Source organism: Orbicella faveolata, unplaced genomic scaffold, assembly GCF_042242905.1.
Source record: "Orbicella faveolata isolate gen_17 unplaced genomic scaffold, um_ofav_v1 contig_2, whole genome shotgun sequence".
NCBI lineage: Eukaryota > Metazoa > Cnidaria > Anthozoa > Scleractinia > Merulinidae > Orbicella > Orbicella faveolata.
Window position 1 is genome coordinate 3,686,534 of NW_028301547.1, and position 27,693 is coordinate 3,714,226.

Here is a 27,693-nt window from a genome sequence, read left to right on the forward strand (position 1 = left end):
GGGCATGAAGTGGGTTTTGCTTGTACACGCGTTGTGAGCCAGTGGTGTGCATGAAAATGCAGGATACTTCATATAAACAACCTGAACCTCAAAAAATCAAAATGGCGACCAGTTTCAAAAAGAAAGGTTCTCGAGGTCGCGCCGTTTATCCTTCGGGTACAAAGCCATCTCTTCATAACAATCAGCTTTTGATATCTTCTGGAGTGCCATCTATGGACAACAATATAGGTGACGTTATTGATAGAGGTTTTGTTATTTGAACTCATTAGAATTTTCACCACTGCATGACTCCAAAAGTGTTCATTGTTAAGCTTACTTAAGCTTATTGAAAAACATATTTTTTAAGGTGGTGGAATTGCTGTTGGAACCGTTTTGATGATTGGTAGGTAATCTTTTTACTACTAAGTAAGTAATTAAGTACTTTATTTATACACATTTCACCAGTGAGCCTGGGGCTCGTTTAAATGTGAACGTGTATGCTAAAATTAAAATGTAAAATTTAAATATGTTATCTGTTCAATAAAAGTACAAAAAACTAGACTATAAAATTTAAACCTAGACTATAAAAATTTAAATATGTAAACTAATCGATACAAAGATTATAGCAACAATTGGCCTCGGTAGTCAGGTTAACATTGTTCAGTTCTATAATTTTCATTAAGCTCACCTTTTTCGATGGCTAATTTTTCTCAATACTCGGGATATGTTTGAATGTACATGTGCCATTCTATTTTACATACTGCTTGTAATTGTAAGACCATATCAAACAATTAGATTATGAGCTCGAGATTTCTATCACCCATAGAAATCGAGAGCGAATAATTTAATTGTTTTAGTATAAATCTACTAGTCATTCAAGACCTTACATGTATCTAAATCTCCTTCAAAGACTCTTCAAAAATGACAAGAAGCGGCCGTCATTTTGTTACTGTGCCTTTCAATAACATGCAGACTCTAAAATTAAAAACTTAACCGACAAATGCATTTTTCACTACCGTCAATCAAAGGTGCAACAGCTCCTCCCAGCTTCCGACTATGTTGTCCAAACTGTGCTCAATGATTTGATTTGATTACTGCACGCTTGGCAGTAGTCGGAAGCTGGGAGGAGCCACTGAACATTTGATTGACGGTAGCAAAAAACATATTTGTCAGTTGAGCTTTGAATTTAAGAGTCTGCATGTTATTAAAAGGCGCGGTAACAAGGGCACACTGCTATGCTACTCACTATCTATCACAGATTATATAACCTAAGTTATTCTCGCATTTTGATTGTTTCTCGCCTATGATCTATTAGCAGACAGATACATGATTGACGTCATCATTTCAAAGTTTTTCCCTGTGTGTTAATGGTGGGAAGTTTTGAGAATTTAGATAATATTTTACATGACTGGGTGAAATGGCAAAGGCATTGAACAGGTATGAGAAGTGGGAAGAAGAAAGAAAAAGCCGTTTCTTTTTTGGAAAATGATACAGAAAAAATACTCGAGCAGTCTCAGTCTGCAGTCAAATGAGACTAAATCGAACACAAAATTGGTCTTGAAAAGAAACCATTCCTTTGTCTTGAATTTAACATTTAACCCAATACACAAAATGGTTATGAGATTGATATATTTAAAAAGTTCAACTTTTCTCAGTCTCAAGATAATTGTTGACACAGATTGATGTCAGGAATGAAACATCAAAACATCACTTCTTAAAATCAATTAACTTGAAATAAACACATAACCTTGCTTTCCGACGCACGAATGTTCCAGTCCATTTGAAGGCATAGCAGTGAGCAAAATATAGCTCACTATAGCTCACAGCCAACTGTATCGCAGCTATAAGGTGTCTCCGACACTATATCAAACTGATTTGAGAATCACCAACCACAGAGGACACAAATTTCCACCGTCACTAACGCTCCTTTGATTCAAAACTCGAATCAAAATGCCTCCAGGTTGACCACAATTGTAAGTTTTCCAAGCGTATTTTTCAACTCCTGCAATATTCAAGGCAAAGTCCAAGCTTTTCAGCTCAGAGGGCTGCTCTGATGACAAAAACTGACTTGACTTGTCCAGCATTTTCTTTAAGATTTGCAGATTTCACAGTTCAATCTGCTTTTGCTGTAAGTTTTCATTCCACGAGAGGCCACGCTCTAGTCAGGTTTGACAGTGGCATAATTTTTCTGGACCAATTACAATTCTTTGCAAAGCATAGCAACCAATGAGATTGCTTCCTTTTGTATAGACAATAGATTATGTCAAATGGCTTTTTCGTGTTTGCCAAAGTTGGCAAAGGCCGGCTTTTGAGTCATGTTGAAAGATTTTGAAATAAAAAAGCTTTATCTGTGGTAGCCTGCTTTGTCATTATATAAAACAAATAGATTCCAGGTTGCCTCGTTTCTGTTCAGTAATAGATCACAGAGGACATCAAAATGTGATAAGAAAATCAGTGACACACTCTGCTACTTTTTTGTGGCTGAAATTTTCTTTTGAGAAGGGATCACACTTGTACTTCTAAAGTTGGGTTGGGCCAGGGAAGGGGGGGAGGGAGATTTTTCCTCACTTTTGAGTGCTTTTCTGCTTTTCTGCTCGCTCACAGTCAAACAAGAGCCTGGAACAGGCTACCCTGCACCCCTAGCAAATAATGGCATGTGCTTCAGGGTTCTCCCGAAAAATAAATTTGAAGTAGAGGGAGAATAACTTTGAGTAGGCAGTGGACAATGCCGATAAAAAGACGTTGAGTGGTTTTATCAGAGCCACGTGGAGGGGGGAGGGGGGCGACCACAACCTTTTATTGGGGGGTCTGGGAACCTCATCAGGAAAATTTTGAAATTGGGGTTCTAAAAAGTGCATTTCAGTGTATTTTAAGATTTGAATGGCTTTAACACAGTGCTAGGGGTGGAAATCATTGAACGTGATGAAGCTTGTGATTGGTAACCGTTGCAAGCACAAGCCTGTAATACTTGGTGAAGTTTCCCACGGATTTAAGCTCAGAATTTTTTCTGATCAAGCGTGCGGACCATCATCAACGTTTTGAACCTTTGCAGTAGTTTGGCTTTTTCGTTCATGATTTCAAAAGTGATAAAATTAACACAATCAAACTTAAACTTGACATATTTTGCCGATGTTTCGCTTTATAATGAAGCCTTGAAATAGTGCATGTATTTATTCATACTTCCTGCTCGATAAGTTCGCCAGTTTTATATCTCACTTTCAATATTTACACAAACATCTTACAGCTGCTGAGTTTAAAGATTGTGTAAGATCTTGCAAAGTTTGTTTCTTTTGTTGAAAGAAATCTTTGCATTTATTTGCTCTCGAAAATCCTCCCTGTGCGAGCCAAGCACTGGGTTGCATGTCGTTGTGTTTAAAGAACTAATTAAATTATGTGTACATCTACAGGAGATAAAAGAACTAATTTTAATTATATTTTTGAGAGAAAACAACTTATGACCTTCGTTTGTGCCATCTCTATTTTCTTTTCAATTTATCCCTGGTACTGAACAGTGATTGCTGGGTTTTTTGCTTCATTTTCAGAGGAAAAACTGAGCTTTAACTTAACCCCAGCTGTCAAATATTTCATTGCTGCTGTCACGGCTCAGTGCCCACGTCACGCTTTTGGCGGCAATTCTCACGGCCCGAATGATTTCAGATTTCTTTTATCTTACAGCTATAAGAGTTGTATTTTTTAATCGCTACGTATTTGTTGAGAAAATTAGACATATTGTTTTTACATTTAATTTTATCGATGGACAGGCTCACATTGTTACAAATAAAATTTTTTCATAATTTATTTACTATAAATAGCTGGCACGCCAAGGACGTCTAGACGGCGAATTTCACCAGTCACTGGAGCTTATGGAGAACTCTGTGTTTAAGTCCAAACCTGACATTTCAGTAACCTTTTTTTTATTTCCAGAGGAGGATACCTATGGCTCTTACGCCCGGCAGCTTTCAAAATATTTTCTTGCTGAGGGAGTTGTGTCTGGCCATGCCATCTTCCTGGCATCCGCAGAGCCAGAACCCAGTAATATTTTAAAGGTAACTAAGGACTGAACCATAAATTAAATTGTAAGAGCCATATTGCATATCACATATTTTGTTAAACTTAATAACAAAAAAATCTTCTCTTGAAAAAAAAAAAAGAACCATATTGCAGCATTTTCCAAGCTTTGACTGCATGATTGTCTCTGGTTTTTTCAAAATCCTGAAAATAGGCTAAATTTTATTTTTTTTCAGGAAATGGAATTCTCCAGGAATCAAAATTTCAGAATTAAACTCACATTTCTCAGGTCCTGGAAAGTTCTAATTTTTAGGATATTGGAGAAAATGTAAACTAGTTTGCTCATTTATCCTGAAGTGGTCTTGAGAATGAGCAATAGAAATTAATTTATTTTTCTTGGTATCCTCCTTTTTGTATCAGGATCTTCCCCAACAAACAGATGACAAAGGAGAAAATAAGACATCTGTCAGCAGCTCACAGGAACTGGAAGAAAGATCTTCACCAGATCAGTCAATGAAGATTGCATGGAGATACCAAAATCAGCCTAAGTTTCAGGTTAATTCATGCTTCCGTTAAAGAAACTTGTTTGTAAAACAGCCTCCTAGCCTTGCTAGTCACTATGTCAGTATTTGTATCCAGGAAAGATTGGAGTGATAATGCGCATTCCAGTAGAGTATACATAAATTGTACACAAGTTGTCAAAAAAAAAAAAATTGCTCAGTAACCCAAACCCTCCCTGCCAGAAATGGGATGGGTCAGTGGTGCATGCATAATGGAAATCTACATTATTAATTATAACGTACAGTGTACAAGGCCAGCTTCATATGAGGCAGCCAGCAAGAACTGTCCAGGACATAGCTTAGACTGTAAAAGAAGTTGAAGATTAATATAGATGCTGCAATCAAGACTCTAAAGCCCACTCTTCTTCTATGTGTAGGACTTAGAGCAGTCCCTCTTTTGTCTTAGTCTGTTGAGCCGTTTTTCCTCTCTTGGATGCTGCCTTCACCTTGTCTCCCTGCTCTGGACTATATACAGCATCCTCCACTTATCCACAGGATAGCAATGTATTCAGTGGATAGTGTTATCCACCTTTTGAACAACTGGGGCCAGGGGCCCATTTCTCGAAAGCGCGGGAATCTTTTCAAGCACAAAAAGCCACTTTTAGTTAATTGGTATTTAAAGACAGAGGTGTATACGCCTGAAACATCCTGTATGAAGAGAACCTCTGTTCGTATTAAGAATATATGAATAAAACGGCTCTGTAGTCAAAAGGTTTGAGATTTTGCTACAGCTTTTTAGGTGCAAAAACTTTTCGGGACCTTTGAGAAATGGGCCCCAGGTCTATAGTTATCATTTCTGGCTTTTTTTCAATAGTCCTCACCATTGCATGCTAAGTTTGGACACTACTATGACTTGACCCGAGTGATGGATGAACTGACCGTCAGCTCTGTCCCCATTCATATATTTAATGTGGCCAACGAGATGTCAAAGTGTCTTGAACTCTCTGAGGAAAAAAGGTGAGTAAAAGTTATTTTATTTATGCCCTGGGTTGTCCCAAAGCCTGATTAAGGCTCAGGATTAGCAAGAATTTTGCTTTCAGTTTTGTAACTTTTCAGTGAGGGTTTCTGTTGATATTGTTTGTTCTTCAGTTTTGACTTAGAAGAATTAAAAACCATCCAAAGTCTAGCATCTTCTGTAAGTTTAACGCTTGATGATGTAATGCAATTATGAATAAATGAATGTCACTTGTTCTTTTGTTGTGCCAGGTCAGATGAAAACAACGTCTATAAAGCACTTATTTCAAGAATAGAGTCTGCTATCAAAGATGGGGGATTTATCACATCAGGAAAAGGGGTATGAGAGATTGTTTATATCTAGTCCTCTGACCACTAAAACTTGACTTTTAGCTAGCGCCACCCTCGCCGCCCTGGCCACCCTAGCCACCCTGGCCACCCTGGCCACCCTCGCGATCCTGGCCACCCTGGCCACCCTCGCCATCTTCGCCAAGCTAGCTAATTGTGGCATGGAACAAAGGGCCCTTAAGTGGTTTGACTCCTGTCTAGTAAGTGATCGTGAACAAATGTGTCTAGTAAATTGTGAGCTGTCTGGTGCGCATGCTGTTATCTGTGGTGTCCCACAGGGTAGCATTATTGGTCTCCTTCTTTTCCTGATTTATATTAACGACTTGCCGAACTGCCTGAGTAAAACCTTACCACGAATATACGCCGACGATACAAGTATCAGCATCGCCGCCAGGAGCTTACCAGAACTTGGATCAGCACGGAACACTGAACTAGCTAACCCTTCATGAATGGCTTAATGTAAATAAGCTTAGCCTGAATATTGCAAAAACCAAACTACTGTTAATAGGGTCACGTCAGAGACTTGCAAGTACTGTTGGCCATTAACGTACTGTATAAATTGAAGGTCGCGAAACTGATAGAGCGCTCCACACCAAATCCTTAGGAGTCTCTCTCTCACTCACTGCTCGTCATGCCCACTGACACACAGGGCAGCAACAAAGGACCTCCACAGCTGCCTCCTTTCGGTAGAGCCTGTATCGATCAAAATTCTTGGTGTACCAAACATCTTAATGAGACTGCCAAGGTTATCTCCTCTGGTGTAGGTGCACTTAAAAGGTTGAGGCCGTTCATATGCGAAGATACAGCTATATTGCTGCGTGTATGTAGAGCTATTATCGAACTATTTTTCTATTATTGTCTCGTGTGGGACGGTCTCAACAACGAGTTAGCCGACAAATTACAAAAACTGCAAAATCGCGTCATAGGGTTATCACCAAGTCCCTCCGCGGTAAGCTACGATGCCAATGGGACAATCTATATCAGAAGGAAAAAGCAAAAGGTGAAACTAATGTTTAAACTATGAATGATCAGTCTCCGGAGTACCTGAAAGGCCTATTTAAACCCTCCAGCATTTACTGTGGACTCAGAAATATTGAAAACAAGTAAGCTCTGCCTAAGCCTCTTAGAGCCAGAGTCAGAGCCAGTAGATCTTTTATTAACTTTAAAAATGCGATCAATCGTCTAATGTCCTCGTACTTCACACGGCAAACATGTAAATCATTTTTTTTGTTATCTCAATCTTGTAACATAACTGATGTATGTATCGCCTCCCTCGCCTCCCTCGTTTATCCGTGAAAAGATAATTTGCGTTTTGAGTAAACCAGAATCGTTCCTCTTCCATTTCTTCATCTATCTCCAGCAGTTAAAAAAAAGAAAGAAAACAAGCACATCTTCCGCGTGTTTTCGAGGAGATAGGTGCTTCATTTTACATACCTTTGTGAGGAAAACAAAACACGCGTGAAAAGTGAAATTGTCACGTTTGCCACTTCAACGTATTATTTAATTTTAAATAAACGAAAACCAACGTATGACACCAAAGTAAAATTCAAAAGCTGTTGTGACCATACACACTGCTACGATTATGTCTTTTGTCCGTTCATATGCTACGAGGGGGAAAGCCCTAGCTGACTACCAAGATAAACACAAACCGGGCGTGAACCGGGCAGGGGTGAAGACCCATGTGACTACTGTATCAGAGCTATCAAGTGCACTGCTGCACTATCTTAGATTTTCTCACTAATTTTCTTTGTCCCCCAGCTTGAAAACAGAACAATCCTCAGAATAGTTCTCCATGGTCTTGGATCCCCACTCTGGGGTGAAGAGCAACACATCGCACATGAAATAAGCCCTGCTCTGACCAGATTCCTCTTCCAGCTACGCGCAATGCTACGCTCAGCCCTTGCTGTCTGTTTTGTGACTGTCCCTACACATCTCTTCCAGGTACTGTAATTTCTAAGCTGTTCACGATTTTGGTTAATGTTTGCCCGCGAACAATACCGTAAACTGATGCTGGTGATCCCTGGACTTATACAACTCCGTAAGGGGCTTTAGATGAGATTACTAACGGAGGGGTTTATGGCCGCAATAAATAAAATAAAAACGCGTCAAAATGAGCTATAGTAAACGTTGATCGAAATACTTTTTAAGTAAACACGCCCTAAGTTGAAGCCTCTTAAGTAAATCTTTGTAAAATTAAAGCTATATGGTAGTTATATATGCAGTTGGACCCCGTTTATGCAAACTCGGTTTTATTTACTAGCGGTTATCTCGAACTCCTGCTATTTCGAACTATTTTCCGTTGCTCCTGAGGGTTCGAAATAGCGAGGTTCAACTGTAGAGTATAAAACAACAAGGGAGTAATTAAGTTGTTCTACAATGATTTTTCCAATTTTCTGTTCAAATTGAAAGTGATTTGTACTGAATGAAACTGAAAACAAGGAAAGCTGAGTAGGTCTTCTATCCGGGGGGAGCTTATAATCGGAATTTTGTGGGATTGACAGGTAGATTGGCCTAAAATACAATGGATGACAAGCAATTGAAAGCTAATGGACCCTTTGCACGATCCGGTCACGTGGTACGGAATTAATTATGCTGGGACGCAAGTTACGCAGTGGGACTTCCAAAACAAAAGAACTCGTACCAGTCCAGCCCAACTTTCCTTTGTTTTGGAAGTCCCACTGCGTAACTTGCGTCCCAGCGTAATTAATTCCGTACCATGTGATCGGATCCTGCAAAGGGCCTATTGCAGTTAACAACTTTGATTTTGATTTTGTTTTTAGGATCCAGCCCTCACTCGGCGTGTGGAAAGACTGTGTGACACGGTTGTAAAACTGGAGTCATTTGTTGGCTCTGAAAATGAAACGAACCCAGTTTACAAAGACTATCATGGTAAATGAGTGATGTTGATGTCAGATTATTTTTCCCGTCAACAGCAACGTAGCCTTGCCTTGTGAGTTAAAAAAATAGAAGGAAAGTAGTGGGAATGTCGTAACCCGCTTTAGTTGCAATTTACGTCACGGTGCTGATTTGTTGGAGTGTGTGGCGCGATTTTTCTTAGCCAATCACAGAGCTCAACAAACGCACTGTAGATCCGTGGCGACCTCCAATAGTTTATTACAAACCTTGAATGAAAGTCAATCACACTAGAAGCAGAATCTCAATGATTTGCCTTTTGTCGGTGATCTTTTCCTGTACTCATTTCTCAAAAGGTTGCATTGTCGCATGCATTCATGATTCTCTTATCTATTTGATGACCAGTACTGCTTTAACCATGGGTTGATATTCTAGGTCTCTTTCACATTCTTCGCCTTCCTCGACTGAATTCCCTTGTGTGTCACGTGCCAGATTCCTTCGACCTCGCTTTCAAACTGAGGCGAAAGAAAATGACCATTGAGGTAAGCTTGCGATTTTTGTTTCTTTCTTTTTTTTTTTTTTTCCTTGAGATAATTTTTGTAATTTGCAGTTTCTTCGAAACACATCCTAAGATAAAACGTTAGGGTTTTGCACATGAGAATTTGAAAAGAGATAAAAATATGTAAATATGCACTAAGCGTTATATAAAGCGTTGATAAAACTCTAAAAGACAAAAGGCTTTTGTGGGTAGAGCTTTTCTAAGAAGTTTGAGTGAAGTTTCCTTTGTGCCAGATGTTATGAAGAAAAGTCTTTCTTTCTTATCCTAATTTGATCTTTTGATCGTTTCCATAGAAACTTCACCTTCCCCCAGATCTCTCAGAAACAGCGAGCAGGACTCAAGAGGATGTAGTCCGCGGGAAACCTGGCTCTCTCTCGTGCCAGTCCACGCTCTCAAACAGTCGGCTCGACTTCTGATAATTCATCCTGCGTCTTGTATGTGTTGAAGAGAATAATTTAAGGTAAGCATTGTCAGCTTCCTTATTTTAATTCATTGTATCCAGGTGATTATTATCTGTTTTTACGGATGGTGGAAGTCTTTCTACCACAAGAAGTGGCCCATGGTTCATGTATAAGAAGCTATGCAGGGTATGCTACTATTAGCATATTTGCTCGGTTCACTTGCTCGCCGGCACCCTTTACACATCTGTTAAGCGGTACTGTGACAGTGACAACACAGGACTGGACAGTGACTGTGCCATATCGTTCATGTTCTCGATCTCGAGGTGATTTGACAGCGCGCTGTGATCATTATTAGGTCACTTCGTTTTTTAATTTGCCAAATGCACGCGATATGGATGTTTAAGAGGATTTTTTGGGTCTCTTGCCTTCTGAACGTAGCGTGTGAAAAGTGGCGTAGACTTGAGCGGTTGAATTGTGTCAGGCTCTCTAAGGAAGCGTCTTGAACGCGGTTTGAACACTTTTTTGAATGCAGCTTGAACGCAGCTTGACCGTTTGAACGCACCCTGAATGCACACGAATTGAACCGTTTAATTAGCCTTACCCAGCGAGTTGTTCCAATTGTGTAAGAGGCATCACTTCGTTGTTCATGATAGTGAAATCTGACTGAATCTTACTAGCAGTTGATCACAGAGGCCTTACCTATGAGCCCTCCGCTTTTTGGTGCATCATCCGGTCATTGCCCGATATATGCGCAAACTAGGCCACAGATGAACTCTCGGCAAAAATGAGAACCTTTTTCGCTTGAGGCTAAACTCGACCCCTCCTCCTTCCTCCACTCAGCATAACCTGAGCCCGCGTAATTTGTCCGAAGCATTGCAAGTGTCGTTGCAAGGCATAAACTTGTCACCTGCGTTCCCACGACCAAAACTCGGGAAGTCGTTTGCGCTGTAGCGAGAATGTGCCAAATATTATTTCTTTTTAACGCTATTCATGGCGACATGAGTACGGGAAGAGGTATTGCTGGATTCTATGAAAGGTTCAGTTTTCATTACTTAAAAGCCGATTAATCCTACATGAAATTATCCGTTTAATGACGAGAAAAAATAGCATTTAATCTTTAATGGAATATGAAAATATTAACAAATTAAATGTGGTTTGTGAAATGTGAAATCTGGTTTTTGAAAGCCTTTTAGACTAATGGCTTATCTATACAGATGCCATGATTGCGGGTTAAAAATGAACCTTCCCATTCATTAATTCAACCTAAATTGTGTTTCCCTTTATATTTAGTTCACAAATCCGTGGTAAAGTAAAGCTTGTTTTTGGCAAATTCTTTCTAGCATTTGACTATTTTTTTCCTGTGGAGTAATTGCATTTAAAAGTTATCATCCGGCGTTAACTTGGAGATTTCAAGTTCACGACATAAAGTGTAAAAGTAGTGTTCTGCTAGTAGGAAAAATGCCTGGGGAGGGGGGGGGGGGGGGGGAGGGGTTTACTTCCAGAAAAATTGGGTGGGGTGTGCGTCCCGCTTCCGAGAACCCTTACCCTATTTATGACCAAAATCTGCGAGTTTCCCTACCCTATTTATGACTTGACCAAAATTTCGATACCCTATTTATTACCTGAGCCTTAAATCAATACCCGGTTTCAGACCTGCCTTATAATCAGTTCCCCAGTTCAGACCAATGTTAAACATAATTTGTGAGAGGCTTTTGTTGATGGTCTTATCAATAATGGTGAAAACGTAGCTTCTTTCTAAAAACATACCCACATCAAGACTAGACGGTAAAAGCCATACCCTATTTATTGCCAAAATGGCCAAAATCGATACCGTATTTATGACCAAAACGGCTGAAAAACCATACCCTTTAGGGCCACACATACCCATAGCGCCCATATAAGGGAGTAGCCCCCTCCGGGGGGGGGGGGGATTGCTTTTTTGATAGGTACAAAGCAGGAAGTTCTTTTAGCATTTTGTGTTAGTGTGCTTTAGTATTTTCCTCTCAAGGATATATCGGTCACAATGCAGTAAACCACCTCGATCGGTTTGACGCATGAGGCAAGGCCATTGACGCATTTGTGTTCAATTAAGTCATATAATAACACTGGTAAAATAAATGATGGCATGTCTTAATAGGCGGTTGTCGAAAATTATATCCCCGATGGTTTTTCAAAGATACGTGTAAATTTCGGCGAAACCTTGTGTCTTCCTGTGGAAGTTAAGTGGGTTTTTGTCACCTTTCGGCGGGGTTTTGTTTTGATAAAAGACCCTTGAAATTCCCTTTTTCATGCCGGTCTTTTGTTTATTTCGAGCAGATGGTTTCACAAGACTTCGTATTAAGACTTTTTTATCTGTCAACATTTCCTCTTTCATGCTAATTTAATTCCCTTCACCTCTTTGTTAAATCTCTGGCCCCGGGCCATTTTCTTGTTAACCAATACTGATTAGGATTCTGTGAATTGTGTTTTCGTTGAGACGTTAACTACCAGATTAATTTGTGTCACGCCTCGAAGATTACGGAAATTGTTTTTGTTTTCTATTAAATGAAAATTCAAAATGTAAGGTAAAGCTTAAATTTCCACTTAAATGGAGAGCTAAAAGTATATCTGGGGCGTCATAGCACTCAAATTATCTGTATCTTTTTTTATAAATTTGATATTCTTAGCTTCAATATCAAAATTTAATGTTTTTAAAAAAACACACAGGTTTCAGTTTTTAGCGTTTTGTGAGCGGAGTAGCAGCTTCCTAACCAAACTACCTGAATTTCCGAATTTTTGAACAAAATTTTATAAACCAAAAGTTATTTTAAACCTTCTTTGCCAGCGACCTTTCGTGCCAGATTGTACCCTAAATTCAATAATCGGCGGGTGGTTAGAATATTTAATTGTCAGCGGCTCCATAATGTCAATTTGGGGGGTGGGTGGTTTATAGAGAATAATGTGACATATTTATAACGGCATTAATATTTCAGGAGATCTGGTTAAATAGGCAAGCTAATAATTCGGCAAGAATTTATTGAAAACACCCGACCATGCTGTTGTTTTAAATTGTTATCGTGCTGTTTCAGTGAGGACGGTCTTTCAACCATTGCTTTCTGTATACTGTTTTATTTTGTGTAGGGATCATGCAGTGAGGTGAGATACGTCTGGTCAAAAATTGGATTAAAACGTATAACGTCAAAGCTTTGTACTCAGAGAGCGTCCACACTACGCCGGAGAAATTTGAAAACGCAGCTTTATTTCTACGGTTAGGCCTACCGTTCACACTAATCCGTCAAGAAAACGGAGCTTCTCGAAAACGCTTTTCAAACCGGCTTTTCGTTTTCGTGTGGACGGAAAACAGTTTGAAAACGGAGCTTTTCGAAAACGATGACGTCACGATAATCACGTGATTTCCCTGACCTAGTTTTCCTCAAACACAAATCCAAAATGACCGCTGATTGTTGCGTTTTCAAATTTCTCCGGCGTAATGTGAACGGAAAACATTTGATGCGTTTTTGAAGTGAAACCTTCGTTTTCCGGCGTAGTGTGGGCAGGGCCTCAGTAGATATAAACCTTGATAGATAAACAAAAGCAGTGTTTACTTGTGTGGACCTTTCTTTGCCGGTTTTTCAGTAGCAAAACTCGACGTTTGGTGGTAAATTAAGACAAGGTCCCATAGTCAATGATTTTTTATTTTCTCGTTAACTGTGTACTTAACAAAATATTGATATTGTAACGAGAATATAGATGTCGACGCAATACATTTTGCGACGAGGCAAAGTAGTTTGGTGGCTATCGCAGTAGGGGTCTGGATTCGAACAATAGTTTTTCTGGAGCAGATTTTTGCAAGCCTAAAGTAAAGAATTGTGGAGACGTCTGGAACCGGCTCGGGCCGTTGTGTTGTTGGCAAAGCACCTTACTCTCAAAGTGCCTCTCTCAGGTGCATATACATGGGTACAGGAGAAGCGTTACCGCGACCTGAAAAAAACGTCTGAGGTTGGGGATCTCCGATGGACTAGTACTGAGCAATACTCGAATACGTTGCCTCACATCACTGACAAATTTATTAGCAGTCGCTTCCAACTCAGTGGTAATTCGAAACCTTTCGAACTACACAGATATCACAAAAAGTAATGTTATCTTTGCCTGCTCAAGTTATCTTCGGCGAGAACGTGTCCCTTGGCCACGCCATCTTCGCCTTTTCTGTTCAGGAAGTGAACAGTTTTCAGAATCAAGTCAGGTTAAACAGGTTTTATCGGTAAACCAATTCAAAAGTCGACCTCTGTCTGCTCTTGATAGACGTGGCGATAAAAGAAACAAAAATAACAACACAACACTACCTCTTCGAAGTGTCGATATACAATTTTTGCTTGTGTTTGTTATTCTTAATTTGTATCTCTTTTATTATTTTTATGTTATTCATTTATTTTATCAGTTGTACTTTTAAATCTTCGTGTGGTTGTGAAATAATTTCGCGTGGGTCTTGATAGATAAGGGTTTTTTTTAAATTTATTATGTGTATTTAAGATTTTGTTTTGTCTTTTTGTCTCTTTTGAAATTATAGAGATGAGAGAAGGAAAACTGTGAATTCAATAAGACGATTTTAGTTTCTTAGCTGGTTTACACAATTTTTCTATCGGTTTGATTTTAACGTTCTCATAAATTTAATTTTCAACATCACTTTTGAACATATGCGAGTGAAATGTATGTCTGCTAAATTATCATTATACAGTAAATTTTGGCTCCTTCTTCCAAAAGAAACATTGCTCTTACTACAGGCTATTTCTGTGCAAGAGGTTTGTAATTTCTCAGTGGCTTTGAAGCCTGTGTGAGCTTTATATGTATTTTAATTTTGAAATATCATGTTTTCATTTTACAAACTGACATATTGTTTTAAAAGGACAATTCTCCATGTGCGCTTTGTTTGTGTAAGAGTTTTATTCAGATTAATTCGTGTGATGAGACATGACGTTTTAAGAGAACTTTGTTCTACGTTGACAGTTTTTTGTATGTAACAGAAATCACACTGTTCTCATGAATATTCTTCAGTTGTTTAAAGTGATTTTGAGGCAGAAGCTAACTCTATAGTCTCTGTTTTCTGTTTTGTTTTGCCGTGTTAAAACCGAGGAGTGAAAAGAAACAAACAAGATTTGGATCAGCAGAGATTTGATCTTGAAATTGTAAACTACTTCAGAAAACCAGATTTTCATGTCCGATACAAGTTTGTTGTCCTAAAACAAACAACGCTCTATTACGCAAGCGCGAAAGGTGTTCTGAAGTTTCGGTTGATTTAATTAACTGGAATCTTAGTGATTCCACCTTCCTCTTAAACCAGATCTTTAACTTTCGATATTCCAAGTCTTAAACTTCGGACATTCACAACACAATTGCTTTGGATGACACTGAGAATGTGGTCTTCTCAAGGCCGTGTTCTCGAGATCAGCTGCCCCAATATTTGCTTTGCGCAATCGTCCTTCTTTGCGGCCGAAAATTTGGTCGAAAATTTGGCTAATCTTCCTTGGGTCAACCATTGAAAATTTCAGTTCACGATTAAAACTCTAGCTGCTAAAAGTTTCCTAAGAAGTGAACAATAGCTCTAAATTAATATTCTAGTAAACCATCATTGACCTTGTGTACTGACTTTGAGCTTGTTAGTAATTTCAAAACTCCGTGGGAACTATTCGCAGGAACGTCATGTAAAAAAGGGCGCGAAAAGACGAGCCGTTCACCACATCTTACGACGCGATTGACTCTTGATTTTGTGATTTAGCGCCCAATTGGCCGAGAAGAAAACATCTCTGATTGGTGGAGTAAACTACCCCTGACATCTCGGCGCAGATCGGCTAAATCATTTCTTCAACCAGCTTAACACGAACCATTAAAAAAGCTTTCCTCACTACAAATACTAACAAGCTGTTTTTTTAGAACTGAAAGTCAGTCCATGAATTTGTTTACTTTATTTTATATGTACTATTTTAACATTTACAATGTTTTTGAGTGACAAGCGTGAGAAGTTTTCATGTAAGAAGAAAAAAGAATTAGCAAAGATAAACTTTTTTTCAAAACGATTGGTTTTGGATAAATAGGAAATCAGCTGCAAGAAATTTGGGCACAGTTAACAATTCTGCATTTAATTCATGAGTTATTAGCTAGGATTAAAAGTGCGTTAAGTATGGTCAAACGACACTATCTCCTGCGACTATTTGATGATTTTCTGCGGCTTGCCTATCGCACGCCTGAATTTGCAGGGCATAAACGTATGATCTTAAGACAAGCGTGAAGCGATAAGCAACGTTATATCAGATACAAAGCGCTTGCATCTTCCCTAATGGCTTTTACCATTAGAAATTGATTGTTCCTCGAAGACACGTGCGTCATCGCTCGTAAATGACAGTTGAAGACGTGGAGAAAATGGCGCAAAATTTCATGAGCAATTAAATTTCTTCCAAACGCTTTTTGCCGATCGACTATTAAGGGGCGAGACTTCTGTCGGCCGCCTTGTTTCACATTGCCCAGTCTATTGTAAACCCACTTTAAGCCTCCTTAAGAATTGGAAAAAGAGCTCTTGCGCGGACATAATGCGAAAAATCTCTTACTTCAAATATCGAACACATCTGGCGCAGTGATGAAGAGGAAAAACCTAAACTAAAATCACAAGTTAAAATATAAATGGCCATGGCTGTTTTGGTGTGTATTTTTAGCATTTTACGTGAACTCAAAAGAAATTATTACAATCTTTTATGAATATTAAAAGATCTGACCGCCAGTGTAACGATGTTATTGAAGGTGAACACAAGAGAGAGCTTTTTAATTCAGGGTAACGATTGTACGAAAAGCTGACGTCAGGCGAGTAAACGACTGATCAATTACCTGATCACCTATTTCCCAATTTTTGTCTTTTGTAATCATTTCCTGATTTAGTTTCTGGTACTAAATAACAATAAACAATTTTAGCTGCGGTTTGGCTGCACTGCTACCCCCGATTCGCTGTCTTCGCTGAGGGGAATTAAATTTATTTGCGCTCGTTTCAATTTCTAATTTGGAATCACCCGTGGCGTGGTAGCTTAATCAGAAAAAGCGCCAACTAAATCGCATAATTACTTCATTTGTTTGATGATTCCCGAGCCAACTGGGAGGTGGAGAATTGCCCCTTTGTCATGGTCAAGCTGTGGTTAGCTTTGTTCAGCAAAACAGATCTACTTATTTTCGTCCCTGTTAAGGGAAAGATGAGTGAGAGGTTGGCGTCGCGGTTCTGAGAGATTTCGTCTCTCTGACGACAGATGAGCAACCAGATGGCTCCGCAAGAGAGCATGCGCAATGATCAGCCCACTCGACGCATGTGCGTCAGAGCTCGGAAACGCTGTCTCATTGAAGGTGTCAGTACGTGGCTGTCATCATTCGTGAAAAAAAAAACACGTTCTTTAACAAAAGCCGTGTAATCATGTCCTGCCTTTGCCGACTCGTTTCAACCCTTAGGCATCGTCCTCGATAAGCGGAAAATAAATTGTTCCTTTTTCCTTCCTTCAGATATTGTCTCTCTGTTTTACCCGTGAAGGACTCATTGTTTCGCTAGTTCCGCACATAGTGTTATCATTAAAATGAACTAAAATGTGAAAATGCGCCAGCAAGCTTATTTTTATTGATGACCCAGGAGCTATGAAGTGCATTCAAATGCTTTCCTGTTCACTGAGGGCAGGTGGCACTCTTTCAACAGCGCGTGCGCATTCAATCGCAGCATTGTTTATAGCATCTTACGGATTCTGAATAACGAGAAATACTTTTTTTTAAAACCTCAGGGGGAAGCATTGAGCTTAAAGGAGATTGCCAAGGGTGATTTTCTCGCTCGCTTCGAACCAGTTGGATTGCACTTACGATCCGTCGAGACTCACTATATTTTACAGTTTTGCTCCCAAGAAATCGAAACAGACTTTCACACTTTGGGTACCGAGTGCAAGATTTACTTTTTCGCAAGGCTGGACCGCAATTAATGGTGTATGTTATTGACGGTTCGCGCTAGAAGTTCGAGCACGAGAAAATTGTGAGACCTGGGCAAATTGTCTGAGAACTTACAAAGTATTAAAGAGTCGCGCTGTTGAACTCTTTAACAAGCTATAATGCAGCGCGGGCGAATGGCTATGTGGTAAATAGGTCTTTGTGCCGTATAATTCAGTTTTATTTCTTATTCGCGTGGTTTAATATTCCAGAGAAAAGAAGAGGAAATTTGGTGCTCTTCCAGACGTAATTACGATGAAAAGAGCAAGACTATAGTAGCGTATGCTTCGGCTATGTCGCTGAAGGACATTCGGTTATCTTCTCCAGAGGACCCGCGTGCCAATGAAAAGGTCGTGATTAATGTTGGTGGTACACGGCACGAGACTTACACAGGTACTCTTAAAAATATCCCTGATACAAGATTGTACTGGATCACAGAGAACAAAACACAGCTGCCGGAATACGACCCTAATACGAACGAGTATTTCTTCGACCGCCATCCGACCGTGTTCGCGCAAATTTTGAATTTCTACCGTACGGGTAAGCTTCATTGCCCCAATGATGTGTGTGGCCCGTTATTTGAAGAGGAGCTGGCGTTCTGGGGAATTGATGAGCTTCAAGTCGAATCATGCTGCTGGTTGAATTACAAAAAACATCGCGAAGCGCAAGCGAATTTGGACACGTTGGACGGGCATGATTCTGACAGAGATAGCCTTTCCGACATGGACATGACCGTGTACGGCCTGGTCGCCGAAGGTATTAGGAATAGAAATCGCTCTTTATGGAGAAAATATCAGCCTAAAATTTGGACCACATTTGAGGAGCCTTATTCATCTCGCCTGGCTCAGGTTAGTGACAAAGATCTGTATAAAAGAAAAACATGATTCTAATTTGCGCTTCATTTTGCTTACGTATTGTCAATATTGTTCAATTTTACACGAATCGCTCAAGAACTGCAGAACTCTGCTTGACGCACCTATGTGATACGTATTAGGCTTTGACCATTTTATTTATTTGAATCTTATAGCTAGAATTAGAGTCGTTTAGTATTGTGTGAAAAATATTTCGGCCAAGGTCAGTGTTATTTTGGTTTCCAAGTGACACTAGCGATAAACTCTTCGGAAGGCGCATGATTTACCACTAAGTATTTTACGTGTGTACACTCGGTAGCGACAGAACACGGCGTCTGATTAACAACCCGGTACTGCACAGTTTCTTTTTCATTTTCTCATTAATCTGAATGTGATACAAAACTGTGGTATATTTTCTACGAAGAAATTTTCGCCAATTTATCCATATAAGCGACGCGTTGCCGCTTTGTCATTATGCAATCCGCATAAAGGAGAAAGTGATCGTAAACGCTCAAAGGCGACGTGGTAGTGTTTATAGTTAATCGCTCTCAAACAAACAATCTTAAACGCGGACACTTAGGTCGCTCCAGATTAAATCCTTCTGCGGAATTATCCCGTTGATATTTCCTCTGCTTTTACGAGGATTTACGGATCAGTCACTCTGACGAAGAAGTCATATTAATAAACAATATGAGTTTGCGACCACAGAGTGAAACTGAAACCTGAATTTCAACCAAGGTTTGCGGCAGGTGGCTGGCGAACACGAAAAAAGGAAATTAATTCGAATTGAAGTTTTGCATGAAGTTTTATCGTGAAGTTTTCCAAAATGAAAGCTTCTCTGACAGTGTTTTATGTTTAAATGGAAAAATTAATGAAAATTTATGGTAAATTGGTGATTTTTTGACACAATAGTGAATTTGCACTGTAGTAAATAAACCGCTATCGCGTTCTTCATTCGGTGGTCGACATTTTCTTGAATTTTTCCTTTTAAACCCCTTCATTTCTAAGAAAAATCGTTTTCTGTGCTTGGCAAAGTGACCGCGAAATTACCGATACTTAAAGATCTTTAGTTCAATCTATTTTGAAAATCAATTTCGCTCTAACATTAACTATAGTTATAAACACGATTTAAAACCGCTTGATCACGCATGCGTGTTAGGTCGGTCATCAAAATGGGTTGAATGAAATTTAATCTGAGTCAGTTTTTGATCGTTTTCAAGTCATAAACACACGGAGCTTGTATAGAATAAATTGCTTAGTATTAAGGTAGCGTTGCTGTAACAAAATAGAAAACTATCAGCACCTGCTTCGGCCTACGCGATTTTAATTTTCTAAAAGAAAAATGAAGGTTGAGTTCCGTTGCTTAATAAGAACTGCACTTAAATAAAATAAATTATAAAATCTAAGCAGCGAAATAAGCAGTGAACAGATGTATCTACTCTTTCTCTTACGCATGTAATTAAAGTTGTGGATGTCACCATTTTATTCCAAAACGTCATGTAGTAAAGTGTGAAATTTTTCATTTATTATCTCTTAAATCTCACTAGGTTAAGCTAAATGACGGAAGCAAACCACACCATAATTTCGCGAACCTTGTTGTTATAAAAAATTGAAAGATTATGAAATATCTTCCACAATAGACACCGAGAAAAGAAATATAATATGCTGAGGTGAACATAACGTGCAGTTACACGCAGCAAAACCTCATCATTTGAAATTATACGTATTCAAGAAAAGATTGCCACATTGATTCGTTACAATTTTTTAATAGTCTTCGTTGTTAAGTGCATTTTTGTTTTTTTCATCTCACCTAGACAAGATGGAAAGGTTAAATTATGTCGTTGATTCCTTCAGGCGCTCGTCACGTCTCGTTTATAAGACCCTTCAATAACAGCTTGTTAATAATGATCGATTTCATTATGCAAAGCACTAGCTAGTCAAAGTAGAAATGGCTTCATGTCCCGCAGATTTTCTCCACCGCTAATTGTTTACAATTAGATTTAAGCCATAGAGAAATTAAAACTGTGGGTCTAATTATACCTAAGAAAAGTGGTTGCAAAGTCTAACCCAAACACTCGGAAGTAAAGGCTTAGTGTGCAGTTTGGCCGGAGAGGCAAAATTTTGCTCATTAAGGATTTAGCCTTTATTTACTTTTTTCATTTATTTAATGAGTACATGGGGTGCGTGATTTGTTTTAGAATCATAGCTGATTTTTCCAACTGTGCAGTTCAAAAATACTTCATTTAGGAGTCATTATGTAAGCTTAAAAATCTGCTAGTTAGTTAGTAAATTCTATTGTAACGGACTGATTTTATTTTTAATCCAACACCCGTAAAATGCCCAAACTAGCGCGTCCATATGGCTTAAATCCAAAACCGAGCTCTGAAAAAGGGGAAAGAATTCCCTTTATGCGATGACACTTGCCGCGAGTCGGTCTTTGCATAGCTTTTACTCACAACATCGCATAGTGGCTATTGACCCTAAACAATTGTCCGGTATGAATTTATTATGACATTCATTGTCTAACTCTATACACATCTCCCTTCAGATAAGCACAGCTAACCTGCAAACAACTAAAAATAACCCATGACATTCGCACTCGATAAGACCGGTCTGACAGGTTTTTTACAGTCCTACTTGTCATGCGCATCGCTCCCTGATCGTAGAATAAACATATACTTCCGGACATTACACGTGCTTTATCTTTAATGTCGTAAGTTCGGAACAATATTTAGGGAAATCGTGACATCAGTTTAAAAGAATAAAATACGTTGTTTGAAAGAGGAACTGTCGTGGGTAAAATGGGGAGAGATGTACGGCTGTCCGGAAACTATACCTATACAGTGGAACCCTGTTCATACGGTCACCAACGGGCCATGAAATTTGATCCTATTAACAGGGTGACTGTATTAGGGTCAATTTTCATGACTGGTCTATTTTAGTGACGTCTTGACGGATATCACAATTGCACTTCTAAACAACTGTTCTTTCTAAATAAGCATTTGAAATGCAGGTATAATTTTTAAAAAAGTTGAAACTTCAATCAGTACTGCAGTGTGTTGTCGAAGAAGTTTATTCTGCTTGTTCATACACACCCCGTGGATGTGTGTGCCTTCTAGATTTGCATAATGTGCTAGCCTACTTAAATATGCGTACACAAAATATAACATACAATAGGTGCTAATTCTCACGTGCCAATATGTTACAAGTACATACAATATTAACAATGGAAAGATGAACATAACTGGTTCGAGTGACCGTATCAACGGGGTAAAATTACAAAGGATTATACTGGTCGGGATTTCAGAAAGTGGCCGTTAGCCGTATTAATGGGATGACCGGATTAACGGAGTTTTCTTACAACAAATGTATGTGCGTTTCGCCGTGAGAGAAAAGGCTGGCCGTAATGACGAGCTGACCGTATTAACGAGGTAAACGTAAGGGCGGGGTTTCACTGTACGTCTAGCCGAGTTGCTGATCCCAAGCAGGGTCTGGGGATCTCTCCCCCCCCCCCCCCTTCCCCTCCCCCACCCTCCCAAATTTGCTAAACACGGGCGATGCTTTTGGTTACTCTCATTTCTATAACGAATGGGTCACCAGTTTTACAACACTACAACTCCAAACGACGTCATTTAGGAATAATTGTGTAAGCTCAAGAAGTCGCTAGTCAGTAAATTCCATTGTAACTAACACATGAAATGCCCAAACTTGTGTGTCAATATGCTTTAGTTTTTGCTAACTTTCATGATAGCTTTGTTTTGAGAGGTTGTGCAGAAGTTTATTTGAGCGTTTCTTCACGCAATATAGGGAGTTTAAGAAAACCACAACGGCAACGTTAATGGGAACGTCGATGTACAAAAGGTTTATAACAAGCAGTACAATGGATATGCACGTGCGTTATAATTCTTGGTACATTTCTTTGCCATCCTCTGCAAAGCAACAACGTAAAATTACAAAATTCTGCGTTGTCTGGAGAACGTGAACCAGAACGGCTTATTTTTGAAATAATTTCCTTTCGAATTTAACTTTGTGTTCCATATTCAGTTTCGAGATAGTCTTGACAATGAGAAACAAACCAAATGAGTATAGAGTATCGAGAGAGTCGTAGGTAAAATATAAATTCACTTTTTAATCGACGTTGTCCTCGACGTCGTTGTCGTGGTTACTTAAACTCCCTATTAAACTCCCTAATAATTGTCGGTTCCTAAGTAACTGTTCGAGATATTGCGAGTGTTGCTTTTCTTGCAAAGCCAAATCTCCCATTGATGATATTTTTTTTTCTTTTTATTGGTAGGTTATTGCTTTCACGACGTTGATTCTTATTCTGACCTCCGTCATAACGTTTTGTCTAGAGAGCGTCCCCTACTTTGAGGACAAGTCGTCGACGCAATATGATGTGCTTTATGTTACTGACATCATCTGTGTGGCTTGGTTTACCTTCGAGTTTGTCATTCGCTTTATCTTCTGCCCGAGGAAGCTCCAGTTTGTGAAGAAACCCATGAACTGGATCGATTTCGGTGCGATCTTGCCGTTTTATGTGAATCTCTTAATCAAATCATCCAACATCAAGACCATTGTTGTTCTCCGCGTCGTCAGACTCATTCGCGTGTTTCGCATCTTCAAGTTATCCAGGCATTCCTATGGGCTCCAGATCTTGGGACACACTCTAAGGTCGAGTTGTAGTGAGCTGTTTCTCTTAGCCTTCTTCTTAAGCATAGGTGTGGTGATATTCTCAAGTATTATTTATTACGCTGAGAAAGACATTGTGAACACTAAGTTCACGACAATTCCAGCCTCCTTCTGGTGGGCCGTGGTAACCATGACTACGCTCGGCTACGGAGATATGGCACCGGAATCTTGGGAAGGAAAGATAGTTGGTTCGTTTTGTGCGATCAGTGGTGTTCTCATGATTGCGCTTCCGGTTCCGGTTATCGTTAGCAACTTCTCACTGTATTACTCGCACGCCAAAGCCAGGCTCAAGTTGCCGAAGAGGAAAAGACCGCTGATCATTGGTGCGGCTAACGCGCTCAAGGTCGCTCAGTCGTTTGTGACTCAAAGCAGCCCTAACATTTCCACGGGAATGGCGGAGAGAGAGGATCAAAACGATTCGGACATGGACGACCCGCGCCCTACTAGTAGAGCACGTCGGTCGCCTCATACCAGTTTTCGCTCCACTCCACGTGGGAGTCCGATGCCGGGGCCAAGATTTCAAAACCCGAATACCATGATCACCCCTCCTTCGCCAAGAAACTCACTGCTACCATCGGCATATGTCCCGAGACGAAGCAGCTTGTTGGCGGTGCCGGAGGCGGAACGAATCGCGATTGAAATGGAAGAACGGAACCCTTCTTGTACAGTATTAGTCAGCGAAGACAACTCATCGGAGTTGGCTATCAAAGAGAGTGTATCCCAGCAGTCATCACCTTCAGGAATCAATTTTACTTTCAGGACCCCCGACCAAACTTCTGAAGTGTCCTCAGTGACAACGACGCTGAGTCCGAAAAGAAGCGAAAGCGAGAGCGCGAGCTCTGCAAATGGAATCAAAACCCCGCCGACCGGTCGTCAACGAAGCACCTCCTCCACGCAATCCCAGTCCCTGTCCATAGACTCGACGCAGGGATCACCCAAGTTAAATTCCCGCGGAAGGATGGGACGCCGTGGTAGCCTCTATGTAGTTGGGTTTACAGCAAAACACTGGCAGAATTTGGCTTTGAAGAAGAATAAAAAGACACAATCTGCACAGACAGAGGCAGGTTCGCGTAGAGCCTCTGCTACCTCTGCCGATAGGAGAAGCTCTGCCACCCAAGGCGCTGCTACGAGCAGTTCTCGAAGAAACAGTAGCAAAGACGCCGATACAAGTGCGCCAAGTTTTCCTGAAAAAGTCTCCTCTCAATTACATTTGCAGCTAACTGCTTTGAAAGAGTCGGAAACGACGACGGAGACACGGGGAACGCAAGCCACAACTCCCCGTCAGAATGTCAGAGAAAATGGTGACAATGGGATGTGCGATGGAGTTGTTAAGCGGAATGAAAAGAACACTCAAACGTCCAAGAAATTCCGAAGTCGATCAGATGATAACGCACGATTCAAAGCTTCGCCGGTAAACAAATTACGCGACGAGTATCGTAACGGAAAGTCAAGTGTAGTATCCGTCTCGATAGAGAGCAACGATTCCAGCGCGAGGATGTCCGACGACTCGTTAACGATTAACGATCGACACCGACAGCGCCGCGGATCCTCCCCGCTGGTCCGACAAAAGGCCGTATTTACTTTCGATATCCCCGATCAGCTGGTCCAGGTAGATCCGAGTGCTAGAGGTAACGTCCCGGCCACCGCGAAGCGTAAACCTGCGCCGGCACGTGCACAGGAGGAGAATGGATTTTCTCTCTCTCCGCTCATCGAGCACAGCGAACACGAGATTACAGAACAGAAAAAATACACGGACGCGAGGAGAAACTCTTGTATTCCAGCGATAACAATGGAACGGAAGAGTTCGAGCAAGCGAAGCAAGCCTGAAGGGCTACTGCCGAATGGATACGTTAATGGCTCGTATCACTATGATGACGAAGACAGGGTCATGGGCGAGAAACAGTTACCAACCATTTCTCACCACCCTTCAAAAGCGTTATATCAAGATGCAGAGTTGTCTCGAACTCGAAGTGAAACTTTTCCGCTTTATTTTGCTGTGGCGGGGGACAGGTACCCATCCGTCCCCTCGTCGAGTCACGCTCAACCGTTTTACACAGAAGCTAAATCTCTTGGCCAGTACGTCGCACCTCCTCACTTACAGGTGCCAGCGCGCTCGGATTCAAACTTACCGTCAATAAGTGAAGAACATGTGGTGTTTAACCACAAACAGCGTGGCATAGATGTGACTCGGTTAGGGGCACCAGCTATGTTGCCACGCCCCAATTCCCTGCCTAACTGGAGTGGAAGTCTCGTGCGGCCTGTTGTCATGCATCGACCTCATAGTGACTCCGTGTATATGCACCACAGCGAAGCATATCCCTTTCCCTCGGAGATGGCGAACTCGATGGGAAGTCTTCGACACTCCCAAGGAATTCAACAGTTCCCTTCCCCGCCTATTACCCAAGGAAATCATCGAGGTCACCCGGTACGGCGGAACACTTACAGTTCATTTGAAGAACAGAGGGCAATTCATGACGCGGCTGATCTGGCTCAGAGGCGCCAAGGGCAAGTACTGTACGTGCATGTACCACCAATTGATCCCATCAGTGGGTCAGTGGCTGCTATGAACTTGGCTAGCGATCGTGACAGAATACCAGAAGTGTCACACAATGACAAGACGCGCTTGAAGGGAAATAGCTGTGAGCACATTGCGTCACCTTTCTTCTTTCAAAAGACGGAGTCTATTTCTAGTCCAGACTTACATTCAATGAACGGTTCTTTTGCGCCAGAGCGGCTCTCGTCCAATCTTTCCAACAGTTGGCATCAGTCTCCGGATCAAAGTGACAGGAAGAGACAGGCTGTTGACTTAAAAGTAAACGGGGTGAGTGCTAGTAATTCCAGTTACCCGTCGTATCCAAACAATCAAGCGCTCCAAACTCCCGATCATTCGGTTCCGAACAGTTTTCACGACGTTTCTACGGCCTACGGCTTGGAGCAGATCGAATTCGTGTCCACACTAGCTCAGTCCTCCTCGGATGGACGATCTCACGGGCAAACAGATGGTAGGGTGGCCGAACGCGAAAAAAGCGCGTCTTCACCGCGACTTGAACGATCAGACAGGGAGGTGATTTACAACGGGCATGAAGTGTTACAGCAGAGAGAGAGTTTAAGCAGGCCTGCAAGTGTTCCGGTGTTTAATCGTCAGCGCGCACGTGCTATGTTTGTTGGAGATTCGGGAATTGAAAGCGTGGGCAGTCTGAATTCTATAACTCACTCCGTGGAATCGGAAGTGGAAGGCGGCAGCAAAGAGCGTAAGGAAAGCGTGACATATCCGAGTAACGCAAGGATCGACATCTTGAATCCCATTCATGAAAGCGAGACGGAAATCTCCGATTCAGCTCCGGCGGACAGCGCAAGAAATACGGCAAAGACATTTCCGAGTTCCCCGAACGATGACTTAAACAAGAAAAAGCAGCTTGTAATTGGCACCATCAAAGTTAACGGTAGCCGCATGACGGATATGCTACGTAACCCGGATCTCTACGAATCCAGCTTAGTATAAAGTAATTCGCTGCCTCCTTTTCAATCTTGAACCCTAAGTCTTCGTTGTCCTTGACCTCTAGCCGAGAAATGAGATCGCTGGTCAATAGAAATGAAGATTCCGGCTGCTTGACCGCTGCTTGCTCCGTTACGGTGGAGTTGACATTAGAGTGTAATGCGCATGCGTATTAGTACATTTTATGTAAAAGCCGGCTCTTTTACGTTTCCTCCAAGCGAGAAAGAAAGAATGTACGCGAAGATAAGTTTTTTGTACTGAATGTTGATAATTACAGTTCTTGAAAAGTTGATTGGCGTCTGGCGTCTTTTAATGTAGCTAACTTGGAGAATGCGCGCCAACTAACCTGTCAGGGCATACCGCTCATTCCGGCCATTAAGGACCGATCGATTTTTGCAGGTCACCATGGCAACAGATTTAAGTCAAGCCTTCGTCAATTTTGGGCGAAAACTGAGTTTGCAGAAAAATTAGTGTCAACAGGAGCCATAATCGGGGACAAAGATCGTAAGCGCGCGCCATTTCTAGTATTTGGGCTAACTCGGTAGTTATTCTCCAGAGCCTCGTACTGAGGTCTATTGTTTTAGGCTGAATTTTAATATATCGAAATTTGTTCTATTCCCGAAATTTTTTATGCTTTTGGCCCACAACTCAATACGTTTATGTCTTTGAATTTTGACAGACAGTGTCGAATTTAGGTATGTCCCGCTTAATATCGCTGACTAAGTTGTGTTCCGCTGCTTCTTTAACTACGATATAAGTGCAGGCGCGGGATTACGTGATTTGCGCCGGAACTCACTTCGCACAGCGGATTTATATAACGGACGTTCGAACCTCTGCGGAGGGGAGAGGAATCAAGCTGTGTTTGCAAGTTGAACAAATGCTAAAAAGACCAAAAAATTCGGTGCGTCATCATAATTTTCTGCTAGTGGCACAGATCCTGGGAGACTACTACGTGAAAGGCGGAATATTCGTCGTCTCACAAAGGAGAACGAATGAAAACAAAAACACTCCTACATACGTT

The 27,693-nt window shown here is 40.8% G+C and overlaps 2 protein-coding genes across 3 annotated transcripts; both read left to right on the forward strand.

The window, feature by feature from the left end:
- The first annotated feature begins 35 nt into the window (after positions 1–35).
- LOC110067747 (elongator complex protein 4-like) lies at positions 36–9,721 on the forward strand. 2 transcript variants are annotated; one of them, XM_089288874.1, is made up of 10 exons: positions 36–228; positions 347–382; positions 3,904–4,025; positions 4,408–4,542; positions 5,362–5,504; positions 5,754–5,841; positions 7,608–7,790; positions 8,630–8,738; positions 9,138–9,244; positions 9,555–9,721. In XM_089288874.1, the coding sequence occupies exons 1-10, from the start codon at positions 51–53 to the stop codon at positions 9,675–9,677; spliced, it is 1,224 nt and encodes a 407-aa protein (XP_089145000.1). In that variant the 5' UTR covers positions 36–50; the 3' UTR covers positions 9,678–9,721. The 2 variants fall into 2 exon arrangements, with proteins under 2 accessions (XP_089145000.1, XP_020630730.1); XM_020775071.2 differs by lacking the exon at positions 7,608–7,790.
- LOC110067746 (uncharacterized) lies at positions 9,503–26,962 on the forward strand. Its single transcript, XM_020775070.2, has 3 exons — positions 9,503–9,721; positions 17,849–18,484; positions 22,782–26,962. The coding sequence occupies exons 2-3, from the start codon at positions 17,930–17,932 to the stop codon at positions 26,676–26,678; spliced, it is 4,452 nt and encodes a 1,483-aa protein (XP_020630729.2). The 5' UTR covers positions 9,503–9,721; positions 17,849–17,929; the 3' UTR covers positions 26,679–26,962.
- Positions 26,963–27,693: the final 731 nt, after the last annotated feature.

Excerpts from the sequence above, each read along its gene's own strand:
- LOC110067747 (XM_089288874.1), top strand. The coding sequence starts at position 51 with ATGAAAATGCAGGATACTTCATATAAACAACCTGAACCTCAAAAAATC. Across the intron at positions 4,026-4,407 it reads AACCCAGTAATATTTTAAAG|GATCTTCCCCAACAAACAGA; the intron begins GTAACTAAGGAC and ends TTTTTGTATCAG. Across the intron at positions 8,739-9,137 it reads AGTTTACAAAGACTATCATG|GTCTCTTTCACATTCTTCGC; the intron begins GTAAATGAGTGA and ends TTGATATTCTAG.
- LOC110067746 (XM_020775070.2), top strand. The coding sequence starts at position 17,930 with ATGTCGCTGAAGGACATTCGGTTATCTTCTCCAGAGGACCCGCGTGCC. Across the intron at positions 18,485-22,781 it reads ATTCATCTCGCCTGGCTCAG|GTTATTGCTTTCACGACGTT; the intron begins GTTAGTGACAAA and ends TTTTATTGGTAG.